The sequence below is a fragment of the Neopsephotus bourkii genome, unplaced genomic scaffold (assembly GCF_033783945.1).
Source record: "Neopsephotus bourkii isolate Nb327-2 ecotype Australia unplaced genomic scaffold, CSIRO-AGI_Nbou_v1 NB_52, whole genome shotgun sequence".
Classification (NCBI taxonomy): Eukaryota; Metazoa; Chordata; class Aves; order Psittaciformes; family Psittacidae; genus Neopsephotus; species Neopsephotus bourkii.
Window position 1 is genome coordinate 1,056,039 of NW_026900569.1, and position 18,312 is coordinate 1,074,350.

The 18,312-nt window shown below is 47.1% G+C and overlaps 1 protein-coding gene across 2 annotated transcripts; it reads right to left on the reverse strand.

Annotated features, from left to right (window-relative positions):
- Window positions 1-1,400: 1,400 nt before the first annotated feature.
- On the reverse strand, window positions 1,401-11,523 carry ZCCHC10 (zinc finger CCHC-type containing 10). 2 transcript variants are annotated; one of them, XM_061347664.1, is made up of 4 exons: window positions 11,400-11,523; window positions 8,326-8,487; window positions 6,375-6,416; window positions 1,401-3,253 (listed from the first exon to the last, which is right to left on the reverse strand). In XM_061347664.1, exons 1-4 carry the CDS (start codon window positions 11,480-11,482, stop codon window positions 2,986-2,988), a joined length of 555 nt encoding a protein of 184 aa, XP_061203648.1. In that variant the 5' UTR covers window positions 11,483-11,523; the 3' UTR covers window positions 1,401-2,985. The 2 variants fall into 2 exon arrangements, with proteins under 2 accessions (XP_061203648.1, XP_061203658.1); XM_061347674.1 differs by lacking the exon at window positions 6,375-6,416.
- Window positions 11,524-18,312: the final 6,789 nt, after the last annotated feature.

The following is an 18,312-nucleotide window of genomic DNA, read 5'->3' on the forward strand; positions in this document are numbered from 1 at the left end:
ATCAAATCCACTTGATAGCAGAAGTCCTATTTATTAGAGTCCTCCCTAAGAAAACAATCAATCCACAAGAGGCTGCGTAACACTGAGGGTCCTAAAACCTGTTTCGGACTGACAGATGTTTGATGTTACACAGACCTGGACTAGATCATCAGGTTGCCTCCCTCCCTCGCTCCAGTTCACAGCGTTTCTCCTTGAAATGTGATGCCTTTTCCCGAGGCTGTTTTTCTGCCAGACTCCCATCAATTGCTTCCCTTCAATTAGCAAGGGCAGCTTTGCTTGTAATTGGAGGGATTAAACGGAGGCTCTTCAGAGATATCCAGGTCTCATGTAACTGCTTGGTAAATATAACAATTTCTAGTAAGTGGGTTTTAAATCAAAACTAATGATCTTTTGTACTTGGCCTAGAGCTCTGGAAGACAGCAATTAAAAGAAATACCTTTCCCATTGAAAGATAAAAACTGAATCAAAGCATCCAGCAAGCTGTCAGGGTGTGATCATGGGGAAGATGATGGGGTAAGGCCCTTGATAGGCTAGGGGGGTTACTCTGTAAAATAAAGAGTATGTAGAGACAAAGCAACCAGAAAAGGCAATCTTAAAGGAACGTTTGAAAGATCCGAGTACAGAGGGACTGATTGCCTCACACTCAATCTGCAGTTAGTGGTGTGGGAGAGCCAGTGAAAGCAGTAAGCCATGTCTTTGAATCTCCACTTGTGACCCATCAGCAGACCAGAGGTTAAATTAAGCTCTCCATAGCCTCAGCTGTAATTAGGTGACCTTATCCTGGCTCCTGCTGACAGGACTTAACACACACAAGCACTTCCTTTTGTCTTTGTGAATGGACCCAATTTGTCCAAGGGAGACACAAACAAACAGATGCCTGAAGAGCCCAGCCCTCCAAATTTAGTGACTGGCTTTAGGACTTGGGAGCTTCTAACTTCCCTTGGCAGAGAACTCAACACGGAGAAATGCTACAGTGTGTGAAGTGATGCGTTTCCAACAAAACCATCCACATGACAACAGCAGCAGCATTAAAGAAACGAAATACAGCACGGACTTAACAGGGCAGGGTGGTGAAGGGAGCCTTCACCTCATCCTCTCCTTCCCCAACCACTGCCTGTTCCTCACCACAATCCTGCATATCCACACTGCTGCCATCCAGCACAGCATCAACCCAACTACAGCCCAGGCTCTTGATAGCATGTCCCCATACAACAAAGAGGTCACCACCAGTGAGCTTGCCACCATGCCAGTGTCAGTCACCACTAACATGGCTTAGTGGAACAGGGAGATGGCCCTAAACCTGCACTATACACAGTCCAGCGCTCCAGAGGGCTTACACACACACACTTTACTATGGTATCACTCACTTTTGGCTTTACAGTAAGCATGAACTTAGCAACTGCTGTTTAATAATTTATTAACTTTTCCCATTAAATGGTACATTCACTCAAGACAACAAACAATTTTCTGCTAATTTTATTTACAGTCTGCAGAGTGCTCTGTGAAACAGGAACGATTACAGACGAACACAACATACATATCAAACATTTAAATAAGCACGCTTTATTCCAAAGGAACTCTACACACTACTTAGTCCATAAAAATATAAAAAATACTTTAGTTACTGTATTTTACCTAAACAAGAGATTTAAGAATTCTTCCACGTGACGCCCCCTCCCCAAAAAAGGGCACTGCAACAATAAGAAATTCAGGAGACTGCATCACAAACGCTTAACGCCAACTGCTTCAAACCACCAGAAGAACAAATAACTCCCACTGTGCCACCAGCACTACTTGTTCCGCAGTACAGGATGTTTGGGGTTTGCTTTTGTTTGGTTTGGTTTTGCACTAACTTGCTTCTCCCACGCCAGATTTTCACAGACACGTGCACACTGTCACATGAAGATAACGGACTGATGACACCGCAGACTAACACCAGTCACCACGTGCCCAACAACACGACCGGTCATCTTGCATCACACAACAGGTTTTTGTAAAACTATCAAAAGGGAAACACATTCCTTTGGGAAACTCTGTTTAAAGGCGACTCCTTCTTACTGAGCATCCAGTAAAAACAGCCTTTTTCTTACCCCTTTGAAAATAGTGCCTGTTTTTGTTTACCACTACTGTCTCTCTGTTTTACTGACCCTATTTCCATATAGAAAGCCAGTGGAGTTGTGAAAAACACCCACTGAAGCCCTTCTCTCACTGGGATACATTTAGTTTACAAAAAAAGGCACAAAGATGAAACTCGTAAGCAGCATCAGCCCTAACTCTCCCACTGTGCACTGCTCCTTTCCTCACACCCCCCCTGCTGCAATAGACACTTTGGGTCTCACAAATTACTACAAACACATGAGCTAAGGAAAGAGGCAAGTTGAAAAGACTAAAAGCTCTGTACAGTGAGTAACATACTGATCATTAACACATGAACACTAGTTTTATGTTGCAGTTAAGACTCAACCTGGAAGCCTCAGGAAAAGCTCAGCGGTGTCGAACACGTTTGTTATCAGCGAGATGAAAGCCCTCTGTGTGCAACACTCAAGTTTCCGCAACAGTGCTCTACAGCCAGCAGCATGAAACTCCTGCTCTGAATAGTCTAGAGGGTTTTCTACCTGTCAGTGAAGCTGTCATGAACAGAGTAGTAGTGGATTATGCAAAGAATGGTGTGCAGTTAAAAGCTTTTGCTTTCCAGCATGTAAACATCCAGGTGACTGGACCTTAGCTCATATAAACAAATCTGATGATAGATTTTTCAACTAAAAAAGTAAAATCTTCCATAAAAGGATAAACCACAAAAATACTCTTTCAGGAAGTCTCACGTGCCATCTAACACCTCCCATGGCCTATGAACAGCTACGCAAAACACTTAGAAAGGTTCAGCAGTAGAAATGTTGACAGATTAAACTGTTTGGCAGCTGTGTGCTGAAGACATCTTAGCAGAGTGTTCCCACTCACTAACCATCAGGTCCACCCTGCACCACGCTATTTCTTCTTCCTTTTCTTTGGTGGCTCATCTTCAGAGCTACTGTCTGTGCTGCTGCTGCTACTGCTGGAGGAACTAGAATCCGATTCAAACTCTGACGACGAGGAGGAACTACTCGAGGATGGAGAAGATGAGGAAGTAGAGGAGCTCTCGTCACTGTCACTATCATCATCAGAAGAGGAGGTAGAAGAATCTTCACTGTCTGATGAGGAATCGCTGGCTGAGCTGGCGCTGCTGCTGCTGCTGGAGCTGGTCACGCTTTTAGATCTGAAAGCAAGCAAACATGCAGATGAGAACAGGCCTGCTGGAGAGAGCATCGTTACACAGGGTTCTTTAGAGTCGGTTGTAACACAAAGACCAATTATGTGGTCTCAAAATTCCCATGCCTCCCCCTCCCCTTTTTCCATGACACGTGCATGAATTAAGCCACAACAGGACTACACAGAAAGGTGAGGTTTGAAAGCTGGCAAGGATCTTGTTGATAGTACTGAGGAGTGTCTTTACAGGCTTGGCTAGAGAAGGCAAGGCTGCAGGGGCAGTATGGAAGTCCTCAGCTACTGAAGCCTCAGGGAAAAGCTAACAAATCCATTCCGAGCACCCCACAGCAGAAGGAGACTTTGCCAGTGTGAAAGTCGGTGGAAGTTTTGTCGGTGATTTCTCAAACGTCAGAATTGTACTCAACAGAAACCGTTCTTAGATTACTCCTGGCAAAAGAACCCAAAGTACCTGCCACTACAGGATGCTTGTGTTTAAGGTGGAGAAGGGGTGGAAACAATCCAAGATACACAGAATAACGAACACTGCAACAGGATTTCTGTATCCTCTGTATTTCTTTTCCAAGCTTAGCCCTTACTGAGGCTGTTGTTCTCAAGATCAACACCTCCATTAGAAAATTAATGGGGTACTTTTTATCAGAGGGTTTGGATAAATATTACAACTCAGGAAATGCCTCTGCTAAGGCTGTTAGAGAAAGAGTAATGTTGTTTTCATCGCATCAGCTGACAAATCCAGACATGTGCATTACACTGTGAACCACTGGAGTCTTTACAATACATCCGCAATGTTATCTCTGTGTGTACAGACACCATGGCTGTTTATGAAAGATAAAGCCATAATTTGGTTAAATACAGGCTTATTGTTTGTGAAAACACAGTCTGAAGATGAGGAAACAAAGAAAAAAAGTGGGACCGGTAGTTTCAATCCAAAGAGTTCCATTAGATGTGGAGACCAGTTTATACGGGCAAGATCCATTCAAGGAATCCTCTTTCTTTCCCTGAGCACCTTCCACAGAATCCATAGCAGCAGTCCATACACCTCCAACATTTAGGCTGGCATCTGAAACATTAGGTTTTAACACTTAATACTGCTTCTCATGGAGGAAAGCAGGAGCTGGAGCTATGAGGGAAGAAACAAGCAGATACTTGTTTTCAGGTGATGCAATATGCGGCCTGTTGGTAGAAAGAGGATGGAGATGGGAGCAGGTAAAATTCACCTACTTGCCCTTGTCCCAGACAGGTAATGTAACATTCCAGATGCTACAGACTGGTACATCTGAGATTTGGGCATCTATTACACCACTTTAGAAGTCCAGCAGACAGGGACTCATTCTCTTCAAAACAAGTTTCCAAGTGTTAACACCTCCTGTGATCCCATGCACCAACTGCAGAACTGCTGCCTCTTATAACAGAGGGTATCAGCCTTCTGAGACTGTGATTTTAAACATAAATCACATCCACATTTTGGGGACAATCACAGCGGGGTGCCTGAAGAAAGGAGTGAATTAAGGCACGAGCTACCCTTCTGACAGGCACATTTCTCTGTGGTCCACGCATAAAGTGGGCTTCCAGTTAGTAACCAGAGTATGGAAAGCTTGGAGCCAACAGGCAGGCAGGAGACAGCTCCACGTCACCTGAGGTCACAAGATTGTACAAGAGCTCTTTTGCAAATCCAGTTTTTCTGGTTAAGCCTGTAGCTTACTTATTACTGTTTATATCAAAACAAATAGACACTATGGAAAAGGTTAGTGCTCACCAGTGCTGCCAGAGCCCCAGCTTCTGCTTCTTCACTTTAAATCTGAAACTTCCACACTCAGTGGTGACCCTTTGCTGAGTTTTCCATATTTAATTCTCCCTGTATCATCATAAATATATAACGAGCAAACTCTCTGGAAAGGAGTTTATATTGATGGGTTTGGTGCTTGCAGAAGAACAGGGAAACAGTGCAAACAGAAGAGTTTTAAAGTTTGAAGGAAAAAGTGACAAAACCACCCCTCACCCATAAATCCTTTTGCTCTTTTCATTCCTGCACTGGTTTAGAGCTTCAGTACTCTGAAAACCCTTATGCCAATGCAGCCTGCGAGAAGGCTGAGGCAGGAAGAAGTCCGAGCTACACTGGTTAGAAATCAGTTAATTTCTGACCTCCCCAGTCCTGAGGAACTCCAACAACAAATGGACACTACTGAGAAAGGAGCCTTTGGTGAAACAGCCTCTGACAGCAGCACCACAGCACTCACCAAGAAGCATTCCAATGAAGCCACATTCCACCTGAGAGCCTAAAATAAAGGCGTGTTTAAAATAGCTGCTGAAGCTTCTTTAATGACTGTCCCACAAAGCAAGAGGCCTGGTCTTTAAATATCTGCCAAAAACTGGGCTTAAATCACATTTAGAGACACAGAACAGTCAGCTCACTGCAAAGAGGCTGCTGCTGTACAGGCATCCCCCACAAGTAACCCCCCAACACAATCAGCACGTGTATTACAGCCAGGGTTCAGCTGGTCCCGAACAGTTCTCCTAACAAGGGCAGCAGCAACTTCCCAAGGAAGCATTAAAGCAAAGGGAAGTAGAAATAATGTCAGTAAGTTCTCAGCTCAAATGAATAGCTGGGGCTGGGGGGAGGTTTATTTCCTGGCTTTTGGGTTGCTCTGGGATTGAGGGCATTGTTTGGGGTTAGGGTTGGAGTTTTTGATGGTTTATTTCATCCTCTGGGCAAAGCTTCAGAGCGGGACAGCTGCTGTGAGAAGGGAAGCAACACCAAAGGAAGAGCAAGCTGGGCAGGTGGAGTGATTACAGGCTAGCAGACAGTGTGCCAATCTCACACAGGCATTTAACACACACGTGATGAACTCTGAGGCAGCAATGGGAAGATCTTTACCATTAAAGCAGGACCACGTACAGACAGGACAATCAGTAGGGAGAGAAGCAGAGGACAAAGTTTTTGGACAGGGAGGAGCAAATGCCTGTGCAAACGTCTGCCACAGGCCCAAAGCAAGGGAATCTAAACTGTGTTTGCAATGTGGACTTTCCCCATACAGCCCTTGTCCGCTCCTGCTGCAACACCAAAGCAAGGTCACACACAGACACTGCACCCTCTGTCCCCAGCCCCCACATACCTTTTCTTCTTGGCCTTCTTTTCCACAGTACCTTCTCCAGTGCTAGGTAAGGGGGGAAAACAATGGCTTTCATTAATACAGCAGGAAAATCACATCCATAGCAGCACAGTGGAGTTGAATTTAAACTCTTGGAAACTGGCATCTCACTGGCAGAGCCCCACTGCCTGAAATTCATCTGGCAGCTGGTTCAGTCACTGTTCAAACCAGAAAACAACAGCAGCTACAGAGCAGGAAGGAAAACACAACAAAAAGCAGCAATCCACCTCTCAGTTTCCACGTTAAGTTCGTGCTCTTCTTTACTCTTCGTATTATATGGACAACACCATTTGGGGATGGGATGCAAAAAAGTTCTGTATGCCCATATTTAACAGTAACTGAATAGATTGAAACAAAAGGGTAAAACCCTGCCTTAGCCTGTAGCTTTCCCCGTGCATTACTTTCAAGTACAAAAAGACACAGAACTACCTATCTGCATTGATGCGTCCCGGCATCTTTCAGATTCCCAAGTATCCATACACTCACAGCAAGTGTTAGTGGTAATTGGCCCAGAAGAAAGTTTCTTTTAACAAAACACTGGGGATTTGGGTTTAAAACCAGTCATCACTTCTACATTTTTAAGGGTTTTTTTATAACATTCTTTCAGTCAAACCCACCAGGCCCATGCTCCTCCCAATCCACTGCAGATACACAGCACATCAATCAACCTGGAACATGTGGGATTCAAGTAGCCCTTCACCATACCCTTACAACAAACTTTATATGCCCCTGACATACAAGGAGGAAGTTGTATGTTCTCTTGTGAACCAGGATACCTTTTCCTCAACTGAAACCTATTATTAGAAGCCACCTTAAATATACAAAAATAGAAGTAAAACATGCAATAGGTTTCATTTAGAGATCAGAGAGCACAGTGTGTTGATAAAGACTTCAGAGAAGGGTAGAAAGAAGAAATAGTGTAAACTCTGCTGTAGTTCAGTAAAAGTACCCAATGCCTTTTGTATGTCAGAAAATAATAGATTTTTTCCCAATTTTTTATTTTCACACATGCAGTATGAAAACACTACAAGACTTGTATGATCAAGGCCCTTACTATAGGTAACTAAGTGTTTCACAGGTCAGAGGAGCCACTGCAAGTAAAAAGAATCAGATAGCAAAGCACCTTCTATGAGACGACCTCATTCAGGATGAGCAACCCGGGCTGGCATGGCTCAGGGTAATGCCTCCCTCTAGCGTTTAACGCCTGTGTAAGTACGGGAGTTCACTACTCTGGGGTTACACAGGAGTGTGGTCAGCCGTCCCCTGCAGATCAGACCCGAGTCACAGCACTTGGTTGCTTTCCCTGTGGCTGTCTCCAGAACCATACACAAGAGTCAGACACCTGCCTTTGGCTGGGTGCAGTGACAGCGCTGAAGAACAAGCATTTTCTCACCTCTCCTCCCTTCCCATCTCCTACTTTATGGGGGTGAGCAATGTGCTTTACTGATATCAGGAAATGAGACTTCCATAATATCCATCACAATCCTGGGATCAACACTGGGCAAACAGGAGGATCCTGGAACAACTGCTGAAACGAGTTAATGCTGAAAAGTCACGTATGTGCTTGTCAAAAAGTAAATATTAACCTCATTAGGCTCTGTTTGCTTTCTGGTTAATGATTCACTATTAGATCTTTAAAGATGGTGACACGAGTACTCTGAAGCAGACCCAAGTTCTCTGCAGACAAGAAATAACCCTCCAAAACAAGCTATGCAAAGAGTAAAAGTGTGCCCTAGGAAGTTGTTCTTTCTGTGAAGAACAAGCCTCATCCTTGGAAGTGGCTCCCTCACGGCACAGTTAAGGAGCTCAAGAGTTTAGGATTATATGACCACTGTGAACCCAGCCCAATTTAACCAGGATTAAAAAGTGCTCCCACCTAAGCACCCCTCAGTCTTCCTTTCAGAAGAGGACTTACCTTTGCTGCAGCAATAGTTGCTTTTCTTTTTCTTTAAGGATTTTTGCCAATTGAGCTGTCCTCGAAGGCCTGTGCAGGTATTTTCTCTTCCCTGTACATTCATATGTCCAATGTCCAAACTCTAAGCATTTCTGACATCTTACATGCTGCTTGTTTGCCTCCCTAGAAAAGGCAGAATTGCTTAAGTGACTGATTCCAAGTCTGTTCTGCCTATTGAGAAAACATGCAGATCCTTACCAGCATACGTAGTTATGATTAAAGCAGACATTTGTGGTACTTTCGCTTTTTGGTTAAATCTAGACAAGAACAGTAACACCATATATATACAGAATTTGGGCAAACACATACCCATTTATTAAAGCATTTTCATACAGCAGTTTATGAAAGCAAACAAAGAGATAATTTTCCTCTATTCCAAAGCTTCAGCTTAAGTCTCCTGCTAAAGTAGTGAATGCTGAGCTACAAACATCAGCTGCCAACACGCTCATCTACTGCACCTGAACTTCACTTCTAGCTTCACACTAGCTGTTGCTCAGCTAACTTGCAGCCTCTATTAGATCAACTCAGTTGGCAGTTTTAGCATTACAGGATATATTCATACACCAGCTATTGGGGATGATTACTGGATAGCAGCAAACTGTACACAGTGTAATTGCACGTGGCTCAGATACATAACCAAAGCTCTATTTTAGAACACAGCTAGCAAAAATCAAGTTCTAGGATTTGGCAATGAAACTGCTTCACACCCAAGTACCAAACTGCCAAATCCTCACAAAGAGCCAGGACTCAGAGCTGCTCCTAGCTGTAGCTTATTTGAACTTACTGGGAGTGATCCAAGCCCGGCAGAAGGCTTATCATAAACCCAATCAGATCCCTGCTGACTCTGTGCAGTGTAAAGCGATCAAGACTTCACGTACTGATCTCTACCACCCCCACACCTGAAGGATTAGTGAGCACTTTACATCCATATTTCAGTTCTCACACTGCGGTAAACTCCTCTGACCATTCCTCCAAGCCAGCTAAGGCAGAAAACTCGTATTCCCATGTTCCGGCTCTCACACCACTACTCTGAAGCTTTGCAGAAGCTGCTTTGCCATCTTCTCCCAGCCAGCCCCCTCCTTCACAGATCAGGAAACTCGCACGTGGGTCAAACGACCCGGCCCAAGGTCAGAACCACAAAGCAGCTCCAGAGGCAGCGCTGACATCAGGATCCTGCAGCTCTCACAAGCGTCCCACTGCAACTGCTGGAGCTTATTTCCACCTACATCATGTCTTCAGAAAGCGAACACCAGTTTTCCAAGGCCAGCCCACCTCAACTCTCTGCAGTTCACAGCCCTGCCTTAACTGAGAGGAGGCTCCTGGACTCTTCATTTAGTGTTTAGAGAGCACCAAGTTACAGAGCAGTACTGTTCTCCTCTCAACAGGAACGCTGCTTTTCAAGGCAAGGTGTGAACTGCTCATTCAACATCAGCTTTCATGACAGCTCTACTGCATCTGCAAGGGAAACTTGTTCTGAGCATCCATCACTTTCAATGCAAGGAATATCTGGCTTCATAGTCTTGCCTTAGGAATACTGACCTAAATCAGCACTCCAAAACTAATTAAACTCACAACCCGCACTGCACAATGAGCTCAGACTTGAACAGGAAGCAGATGTCTGGCAATGAACAAAAACCCAACATCTTTGAATGGTTTGCTTTGTTTTACCTTGGACTCCTGGCCCTGCCACAAGAGTTACACATCAGCAGAATGACAGAGCCCCTCTTCAACAACACACAAACCCCCCAAAGCGCTGATTTTTCCATCTCAGACCAGCCCAGACCGGTCTCCACAGCGCCAGAATGGAATTTTAAGGCAACAATAACATAGCTCACTACTGCCAGTTTAACACCACTCATAGGGCCAGGGCAGACAACTCTGGGCAAGCTACAAAGATAAGGATCAAGCCTCAAAATAGTTACCAGGAAAACACCCAACAGCCTCAACACGTACATAGGGAGCTGTAACACCTCATCAGCACTGACAAGTTCTAACACTAAGGGAAACCAGAGACTGAAGTAAACTTTCCACAGGATCCACGACCATGACCTAGAGGCGAAGGCTGGCACGTTAAGAACTCAGCACGTACCCAACAAGCAGAGAGAGACATAACCAGAGAAAACATAATTCCTTGACTCATAAAATAGCAACTTAACAGAGCAAGCATTCCACAAGCCCATTGAATCCTGTCACTTTTCATAGCAAAAACTAGGAGAGATTACACTGAACCCTGAAAAAGGCAAGAGAATGCAGGGGTTCTGCATGCTCCAGCCAGCGCTTGTGATCAGACCAAAAACCCCAAACACACTCTGAAAACTGAGACATGACAAATTAATTATTCTGAAGAAAAAACAGAAACCCAAACCCAAACCGAACAGCAAAGCAACAAACGAAAAGCCAGTGCCAGCAATACGTGGGAGTGGAACAAAGGCGTTTGCTGTACTCAACATAAGCAAATAAAAACGTTGGCTTTTCCTCATGCAGTGTTCTGCGATCAGATCCCTTTAGTACTGAGCGAATTACTCGCGTGCAATACGCATATCTGAGTAAAGGACACTTGCTCCCTCGTCTATGCCTGCACTGTCTTCTCAAGTTCTGTAACCACCCCGTAACACGAGCTGACAACTCCGGTTTCCATCTGACTCCTGAAAGCCCGACGAACACCAGTGCCCGCCCGCCCCAGAACCCGTTACCCACCCCTGACTGCACGGCGCGGCCCCGCCTGCCCGCAGCCCCTTCCCGCACCGCTGCCGAGGGCCGTTAGCACCGAGAGCGCAAAGCCTCTCCCCCCACCCCGCTCCTCTTCCCTCCCTTCACCGCAGCCCCGTCACCACCGGCTCACCGCGGAGGAGCCGCACTCGCCCGATGGGAGCGGAGCGCCTCCGAAAGCGCTCGGACCCCTCACCGGGGCGTCCCCTGGCCCCGTTCCTCCGGGGCTCACACCCGCAGCCCCCTCCCCGCAAGCGGGGGCCGCTGAGCACTGCCCGGTACCCCCGCGCCCCGGCTCCCCGCGGACCCCCGGCCCCCGCACTCACGCCTGTCTCCGCGCGATGAGGCGGTGCATGGGAGTCGCCATCTTAGCGGCCTCACCGGAAAGAGAGGCGCGGCCGCGGTGCATGCCAGGATATGGCGTCAACCGTCCCCTCCCATTGGGGGGCGGAGCGGGTGCCACAGAGAGCAACGGCTTAACTGGCTAGAGAGGACGCGCCGCGGGGGCCGCGCTTTCCAGCGCGTCTCGCCTCGCCTTCTCCCGCGTTGCCATGGCGGCGGCGGCGGGCCGCGCTGCGCGCTCCCTCATGGCTGCGCTCCCCCATGGCCCCGGTTCCGGTCCGCGCCGCCCTGTCCCTGCGGTCTCCTCCCCAGCAGCAGGCTCCCCGTTGTTCCCCCCGTCAGCCCCGCACCTCTCCGCCCTATGGCTCAGCGGCCAGTGTCTCCTCAGGGCGCTCGGCCCGCGCTGGGCCCCGTCCCGCCTCAGCCTCTTGTCGCCCAGCCACGGGCTCCGGCTGCTGCTCTGCTTCTCCCTCCCTGCAGTCACGGGCTGGCAGCAACCGGCCCCTCGCTTTATAAACATTAAGTTTTGTTAGCATGAAACCAGCAGCAGAACGGGCTGTGACTGAGAGAACCCGTGTCTAGATTTGAATGGAGAGCAGCCCTTTGAATGGCTTGAACCTGCCCGAGGGGAGACTGAGCTGAGCTCTTAGGCAGAAGCTCTTCCCTGTGAGGGTGCTGAGGCGCTGGCACAGGGTGCCCAGAGAAGCTGTGGCTGCCCCATCCCTGGCAGTGCTTAAGGCCAGGTTGGACACAGGGGCTTGGAGCAAGCTGCTCCAGTGGAAGGGGTCCCTGCCCATGGCAGGGGTTGGAGCTGGAGGAGCTTTAAGGTCCCTTCAACCCAAACCAGGCTGGGATCTCCACCTGCCTATGGCACGGGATAACTGGGTGCCCAGGGCCGCCGGCAGAAGGGTAGCATGCAGGGAGGGTGCGGAAGGAGGATCCAGGTCTCTCCTCCACAGGGCACCACCTCTGAGCTGCTTCAGCCATGGAGCGGGCCGGGCTGCACGGACACTGGGGTGGTGTCAGCTTCATGAGTCCACAGGAGTAATTCAGGAGAGCTGCAGGCAGCCTGAGAGCACTCTGGTCTAACGTGAAGGCTCCAAAACAGTGATAGATTTCGGAAAGGATAATGCAGTTCATGAGCACACCTGAAAGGCTGCAGGCATTTACTGAGGTTACTTTTCAACAGGTCAGATTTTTATGTACCTCACACTGACAGAAAAAGACATCTCAATATAATTGAGAAGATGAATTCTCTACTGGTACATAACCATGGCTCAATCATCCATTTAACAGTCTCAGGACCTGAGGACACCGATACGCTGTGCTCATGCTGGCCCAATGTGTTCTGTGCTTGATTGTAAGGAAATACAGCTCAGCTCCATCTAGGAATCGTAAGGCAGATTCTTTCTGCTGCTCCATTCAGCCCAAGAGGCTGTAGTCCCCAGCCCTGCCAACAGCAGTGAGTATTTCTGGCTCCTACATCATCTCCTTATAGTCTCTGACGTGGGAGGAGAGGTCTGGGCACAGGAGAGCAGCAGCGGCTGGAGCTTTCTGCTGGCACATACCTGGCAGGCAGCCCCTCGGGAAGCTTTGCCAGCTGGCACAAGTAGAGCAGCCAGTATCCTGGATCCAGGGAAGCAAGGAATGTGGCTTTATCAGCGCTCATTGTTATCTCATGGGATCAGGTTTAAAATGGTGGCTTACATTTCATGTCAGAAATCCTCAACAAAACATTTCTTAGCGCTGAATTGCAATGAGTCCTGCTGCTAGTATCCTGGGAATACTTTCTAAGCAACCATTTCCAGCATTAATTCAGAACTGTCCTCTCATAGGGACAGTTTATTGGCAATAAATGGGCATTCCACTGAACATTTACATTTAGTGAAATAGAGGAACTGCCTACCAACTTGTAGTATCAGTGAGGTAGCTCTTCAGAATGTGCTTCTTGGGTTTGTGTTATTCAATTACAGGTTGTATCTTCCTACAAGTTCAATAGACCCCAACTGTAGCAGTTGGATCATTGCTGTGTGAGGAACTGTAGGAACAGGGTAGAAGACATCCTGTGCTGAGAGACACTCACACTTGAGACAAGACACAAGGTGGGAGCACGGGCAGACAGAATTTGTGGAGAGAAAGAAGAGGAAGGAATGTAACAGGAGTGAGAACAGGTTTTATCTTTTAAGCAATTCATAGGTGTATAAACTTAAACAATCCCAGACTGGTTGGGGCTGAAGGGACCTTAAAGCTCATCCAGTTCCAACACCTTCCACTGGAGCAGCTTGCCCCACGCCCCTGTGTCCAACCTGGCCTTGAGCACTGCCAGGGATGGGGCAGCCACAGCTTCTCTGGGCACCCTGTGCCAGCGCCTCAGCACCCTCACAGGGAAGAAAACTGTATTTATGTATCCCATAAAAATCTGATGCTTTCAGGCAATGAGTATCCAGGTCATGAATTAGTGTGGCAGGGGTGGTTCACTCCTGGTGGTGCTCCATTGGATTACAGCCAGGAGGTACCAGAGCCAGCACTTCCTGCTGTGTGTCACCCGGTATTTGTAACAACAGGGGTGGTAAGAGCATCTGCCAGGTACAACGGCACCAGTCAGGTACCACACTGGGAAGATAAGAGAAAGAGAGATTCGCTTAGACATAAACACGCCAACTCACCAGGATTAATTACCGGGTGACTAATTGTTGAATATGCTGGTGGCTTCTGTCTCCAGAGTCTGTAATTGTAACATCTAAGGCTAGTGGCTGTTCCCATACACATGCTTTCCTTTATATCTGTCTCTTTCTGCAGTACCTGATCATTGTCATGCTTTGGATGATGCTCCACAATAACCTGTGATTAATGATCTCTGGCACCTGAGCTGAATTCTGCTGTGTGGTGTCTGGTGTTACAGACACAGCAGAGTTTGGCCTCAGTGTTTGAATTTTGATGTCTGGCATCTCGCTTTTAATGGAGAAGATCAAACAGAAGAATTCCCTATTTTAGGACGGACTGAGAAGTTTTCCTTATAACACAAAATAGCCAAGCACAGCTGTTTATAATAGTCTGTGCTTTGTAAGGAATTCCTGCCTGCTGATCCATTTATCACTTAAAACCTTGGAGTAAATTACTTCCTGATGGCAATATCTGCACTTTACTTAACATCTGGTGCCTCCGACCCATGTGCAACTCTCCTAAGGTTAATGCAGCAGAACTCCAGTTGCCTAAATTGGCCAGTATAGCAAGACTGCTGGTGTACACCATGCAGTGGAGGGGCTTTTCCTTACACAGAGGCTTTAAAGATGCATCTTTTCGTAGAACAACCCACTTAAAATCCTTCCCCCTGCGGAGTTTGAAGGTGGGGGTGTGAGTTCAGGCTCCATGGGCTCCTACAGCCTGAAATCTCTGTTCTTTCACTCCGAGGCAATTCCTCACAGCGCCGGTGATCACGGCACAGGATGGGACCTCAAGACTCTGTGGGCTGAATGTGCAGAGTCATTGCACAGCGCTGGCCTGGCTGGCGGGGGGACGGGTCCAGGGAGCTGCTCAATGAACTGCCTGTGCCCATAAATCTGCCTCTGCCCGCTGGGTGCTATTTAGAGGTGCAGCGTCATGAACCTGTTTCTAAATATGCTGGGCAGGGAGATCGCTGTCCAAAGTGTGCCTGTCTCTAGGCAGGGCAGGGAGGAGGTCTGGGGACACACAGGAGACAAAAAGGGGGCAAATACTGAAGGTCCAGTGGCCTAAGGCTGAGGTGCCTGTGTCAGCTCCTCAGAGAGCGTTCTCTGCTCCCAACCCCAGCACTTCTCTATGCAAACGTTGCTCATGAAATGAAGGCATCACACTACTTGTCAAGGGTCTGTATGTGAAGCTGGAAAATGTTGTCAGAGCTTTTCCTCCGTGACTTAGGAAGAACCGAGTCCATGGAGCAAAGGTTAAAACCCCACTGCCAGGGGTAACTCCAGTTACTGGTCACATTGTGCGCTATGTGCTGAGAATACAACAAATTAAAGTCTCAGCGATAAGGAATACAGCAAATAGATTTAAATCCTTCCCTGTCTGGGATTTCCTGCCTCCACGCAGTTGTACCTTCTGTAACTCCAAGTTTACACACAGTGGTACGTTAAGGTAACACATTAAAGTTGGCCAGGTTGATTTGCTTCTCTGTGGAGGAAACAAGCTCACATGAAATTCCTTATCACTGCTTTTGGGCACAGAAATTTGGCTTTTAAATTTGGCTCAGGTATCTCTGAGCAGTACAGACACAGTGTCAGGTACCAGGGAGCGTTCTGTTCTGTTTTCAGTGTTTCCTGATTCAGAACAGAAAGGAAAAGCTTTGACACTCCCTATGGAATAAAATGTCTGTAAGAAATGCAACGATCTCCCCAAAGCAGGTTTTATTTCTCTAATTAAAGCTTTTCCTGATGCGATTCCTTTGCCAGGGCACCTGGAGTTTGAATTTCCAGATAACAGCCTAACTCTTCCCAAGAAACAATGCCACACCTGTAGTGCAGCTCCAGACTGAAATCCAAGAGGAGGGCAGCTGAGCTTTATGTGAGGACACAACAGAAAGCAGTCTACCAGGAAGTCTGGGTCGGTGCTAGGGTGCTGCATGCCTCGGCTGGGTCTGAATCCACCTGCACTTACTGAATGTGGTATTTAGGAGGTTTTTCTCTACCTTTTCTGAACACTGGCTGGCCTAATGGAAGATGCTGCCTCTACTGACAGAGCTTTCCTTAAAACACAGCCAACCTACAACGAAAAAGCTCCCAGTGTTTCTCTTCATCACAAAAGCAAAACCAGAACAGCCAAGTGGGACGAGCATCCGCTGCTGTGAACCCCAAGCACCCAGCTGGTACCCTGCTGCTGGTCCCTTTTAAGTGCTATAAAGAGCAAAGCTCCTGGTTCCCACCAGAGCATTGTCCATGCACTGATGTGATGGTTTCCTCACACTGTGCTATCTGGAGCATTTCAGTGAGCAGCCTCATCAGAGCATATTTTAGCACATCAAAATAGGGAGCTTCAGGTGAGATCCCATCTGTCGTGGCGTTTCGGGTGAGTTGCTTGTGAGAAGCAGAAATACAGCATAAAATAAATACAGCAGAAAGTCAGAATAGTTCAGTTCTGTTCCTCTGTTCATAACTTCCCAAACAAAGATGGGTTCCCTCATTCCCTCTTCTGCACACTTTCCCTGCAGTATAAATTGCTGAACATATGATATTTCCATGGCAAAAAGGGTCTTCTGGCAGAGTCATAAAAAGTGTTTGTTCCAACTATGTCAAGGCAATAGAAGATCTGGCAAAAATAAGAGTGTCTAAATATATATAATTTAATACGAGTAAGGATGTAGGTCTCTTCTCCTGAAATCAATGCAGATACTCAATATTTATATGAGTAACTAAGAGCAGACTCTGACTCTATGTAGTAGATTTCCAGGCTTGCATAGTGCTGGTCTCCTTTGGTATCCTCCATTTGAACAGATCGTTAGAGGATAGTGCAGCCAGTTTGAACCATTACTTGACAGTGACGTGAAGGGACCCCAAACCTGAGCCTCAAATCAGATCAGTCTTCAGTAGGGCAGCTGTTGTAAAAACACACCAAAAGGGATAGGGCATCCCTAAAATCTGTAATAGCTCCCATTGAAAGTAAAAAATAAGCCTTGTTATTAAAATATATTTAAATGAACTTAATTTAAGATCTGTGAAGTTGAGATGAGCACCCATTCCCTAGAGGGGGTAGCCTTGGTGCAGCGTTGCTATGGGGCTGGGGTGTTGTTACTCTGCCTATGCCTCAGCGAGTGCCTGCTGGGTGACTGTTCCTGCTCCAGCCTAGAAAACTCTGCCCTATTTTTAGCTCCTCAGCTCACATGTCAGGGAATGCTGAGGATCTGTGTGTCAACAGAGCCCCAATGGAGCGTGAAGCACGTCAACATAGCGGGGACGTCATCCGCGTGTGCGGTTTGTGGCACCTTACATCATTAAACACGGCACCGGAATGCATTAACCAGATTTATTGCTAATTCAGGCCTTTTCCCCTCCCCGGGCAGGCAGCCAGCAGACCCTCGGGTACAAAGGAGCTGCAGTGGCAGGCGGAGGGGCCGGGGCTGATGGCTGGGAGGGGGGACAGTCCCAACCCAAACGTGCTCCAGTGGAAGGTGTCTCTGCCCATGGCAGGGGTTGGAACTGGATGAGCTTTAAGGTCCCTTCCAACCCAAACCGGGCTGGGATCCTATGGGAGGGGAAGGCTGTCACCTGCACCAAATGTGTGTGCACATCACACAGAATACTGCAACTTCTGGGAGGTTTGTGGATAGTCTGCATGGAGAAAGCAGGGGCTTGTATGTTTAAAACCCATTCATGAGGGCAGGCTGCCCCGGGGCCCTGACTTCCAGTGTTACTCAGGAAGCATATGCCAAAATATGGTTTAAACATAAACATACAGCCTTAATTATACAACTATGATGTCTGTGTAATATCCAACGTCCAGAAGCACATACTTGTTTCAGGAAGCATTTATATATTCTTTAGATTACACATTTGGTGCTCTAGTGCCCATCACTTGCCAATGACATTTTTCTTGTTTCTGGTTTTCCTCCTTTTTTCTTTACTTTCATAATTTGCTTTTGTGATGTTTCTGTGGGGTATTTTCCATTGGTTGGGTTGGGTTTTGTTTGCTGGGCAATTCTGCAGCTCTGGTACTTCAGTAGCTGTGATGGCTTAATTAATAAAAACATGAAACCTAATTGTAGTTCAAGTCTGAGGGAAAGCTATGGAACCAGAATAGAGGGAAATTTATGTTTATTTCACTGCACAGTCATGAGATAACTGGTGAAAATGGCTCATGGGTAACCTTCCTCATACAAAGAGGTGGGATTTTCTGGGAACTGGGGTATTATATGTGGTATGGTTC

What these genes read in the sequence shown, in the direction of transcription:
- ZCCHC10 (XM_061347664.1), bottom strand. Translation starts at nt 11,482, where the DNA reads ATGCACCGCGGCCGCGCCTCTCTTTCCGGTGAGGCCGCTAAGATGGCG. An exon ending in CAACTATTGCTGCAGCAAAG is followed by an intron (nt 6,417 to 8,325) that starts GTAAGTCCTCTT and finishes CCCCTTACCTAG; the next exon opens with CACTGGAGAAGGTACTGTGG. An exon ending in AAGAAGGCCAAGAAGAAAAG is followed by an intron (nt 3,254 to 6,374) that starts GTATGTGGGGGC and finishes GCTTGCTTTCAG; the next exon opens with ATCTAAAAGCGTGACCAGCT.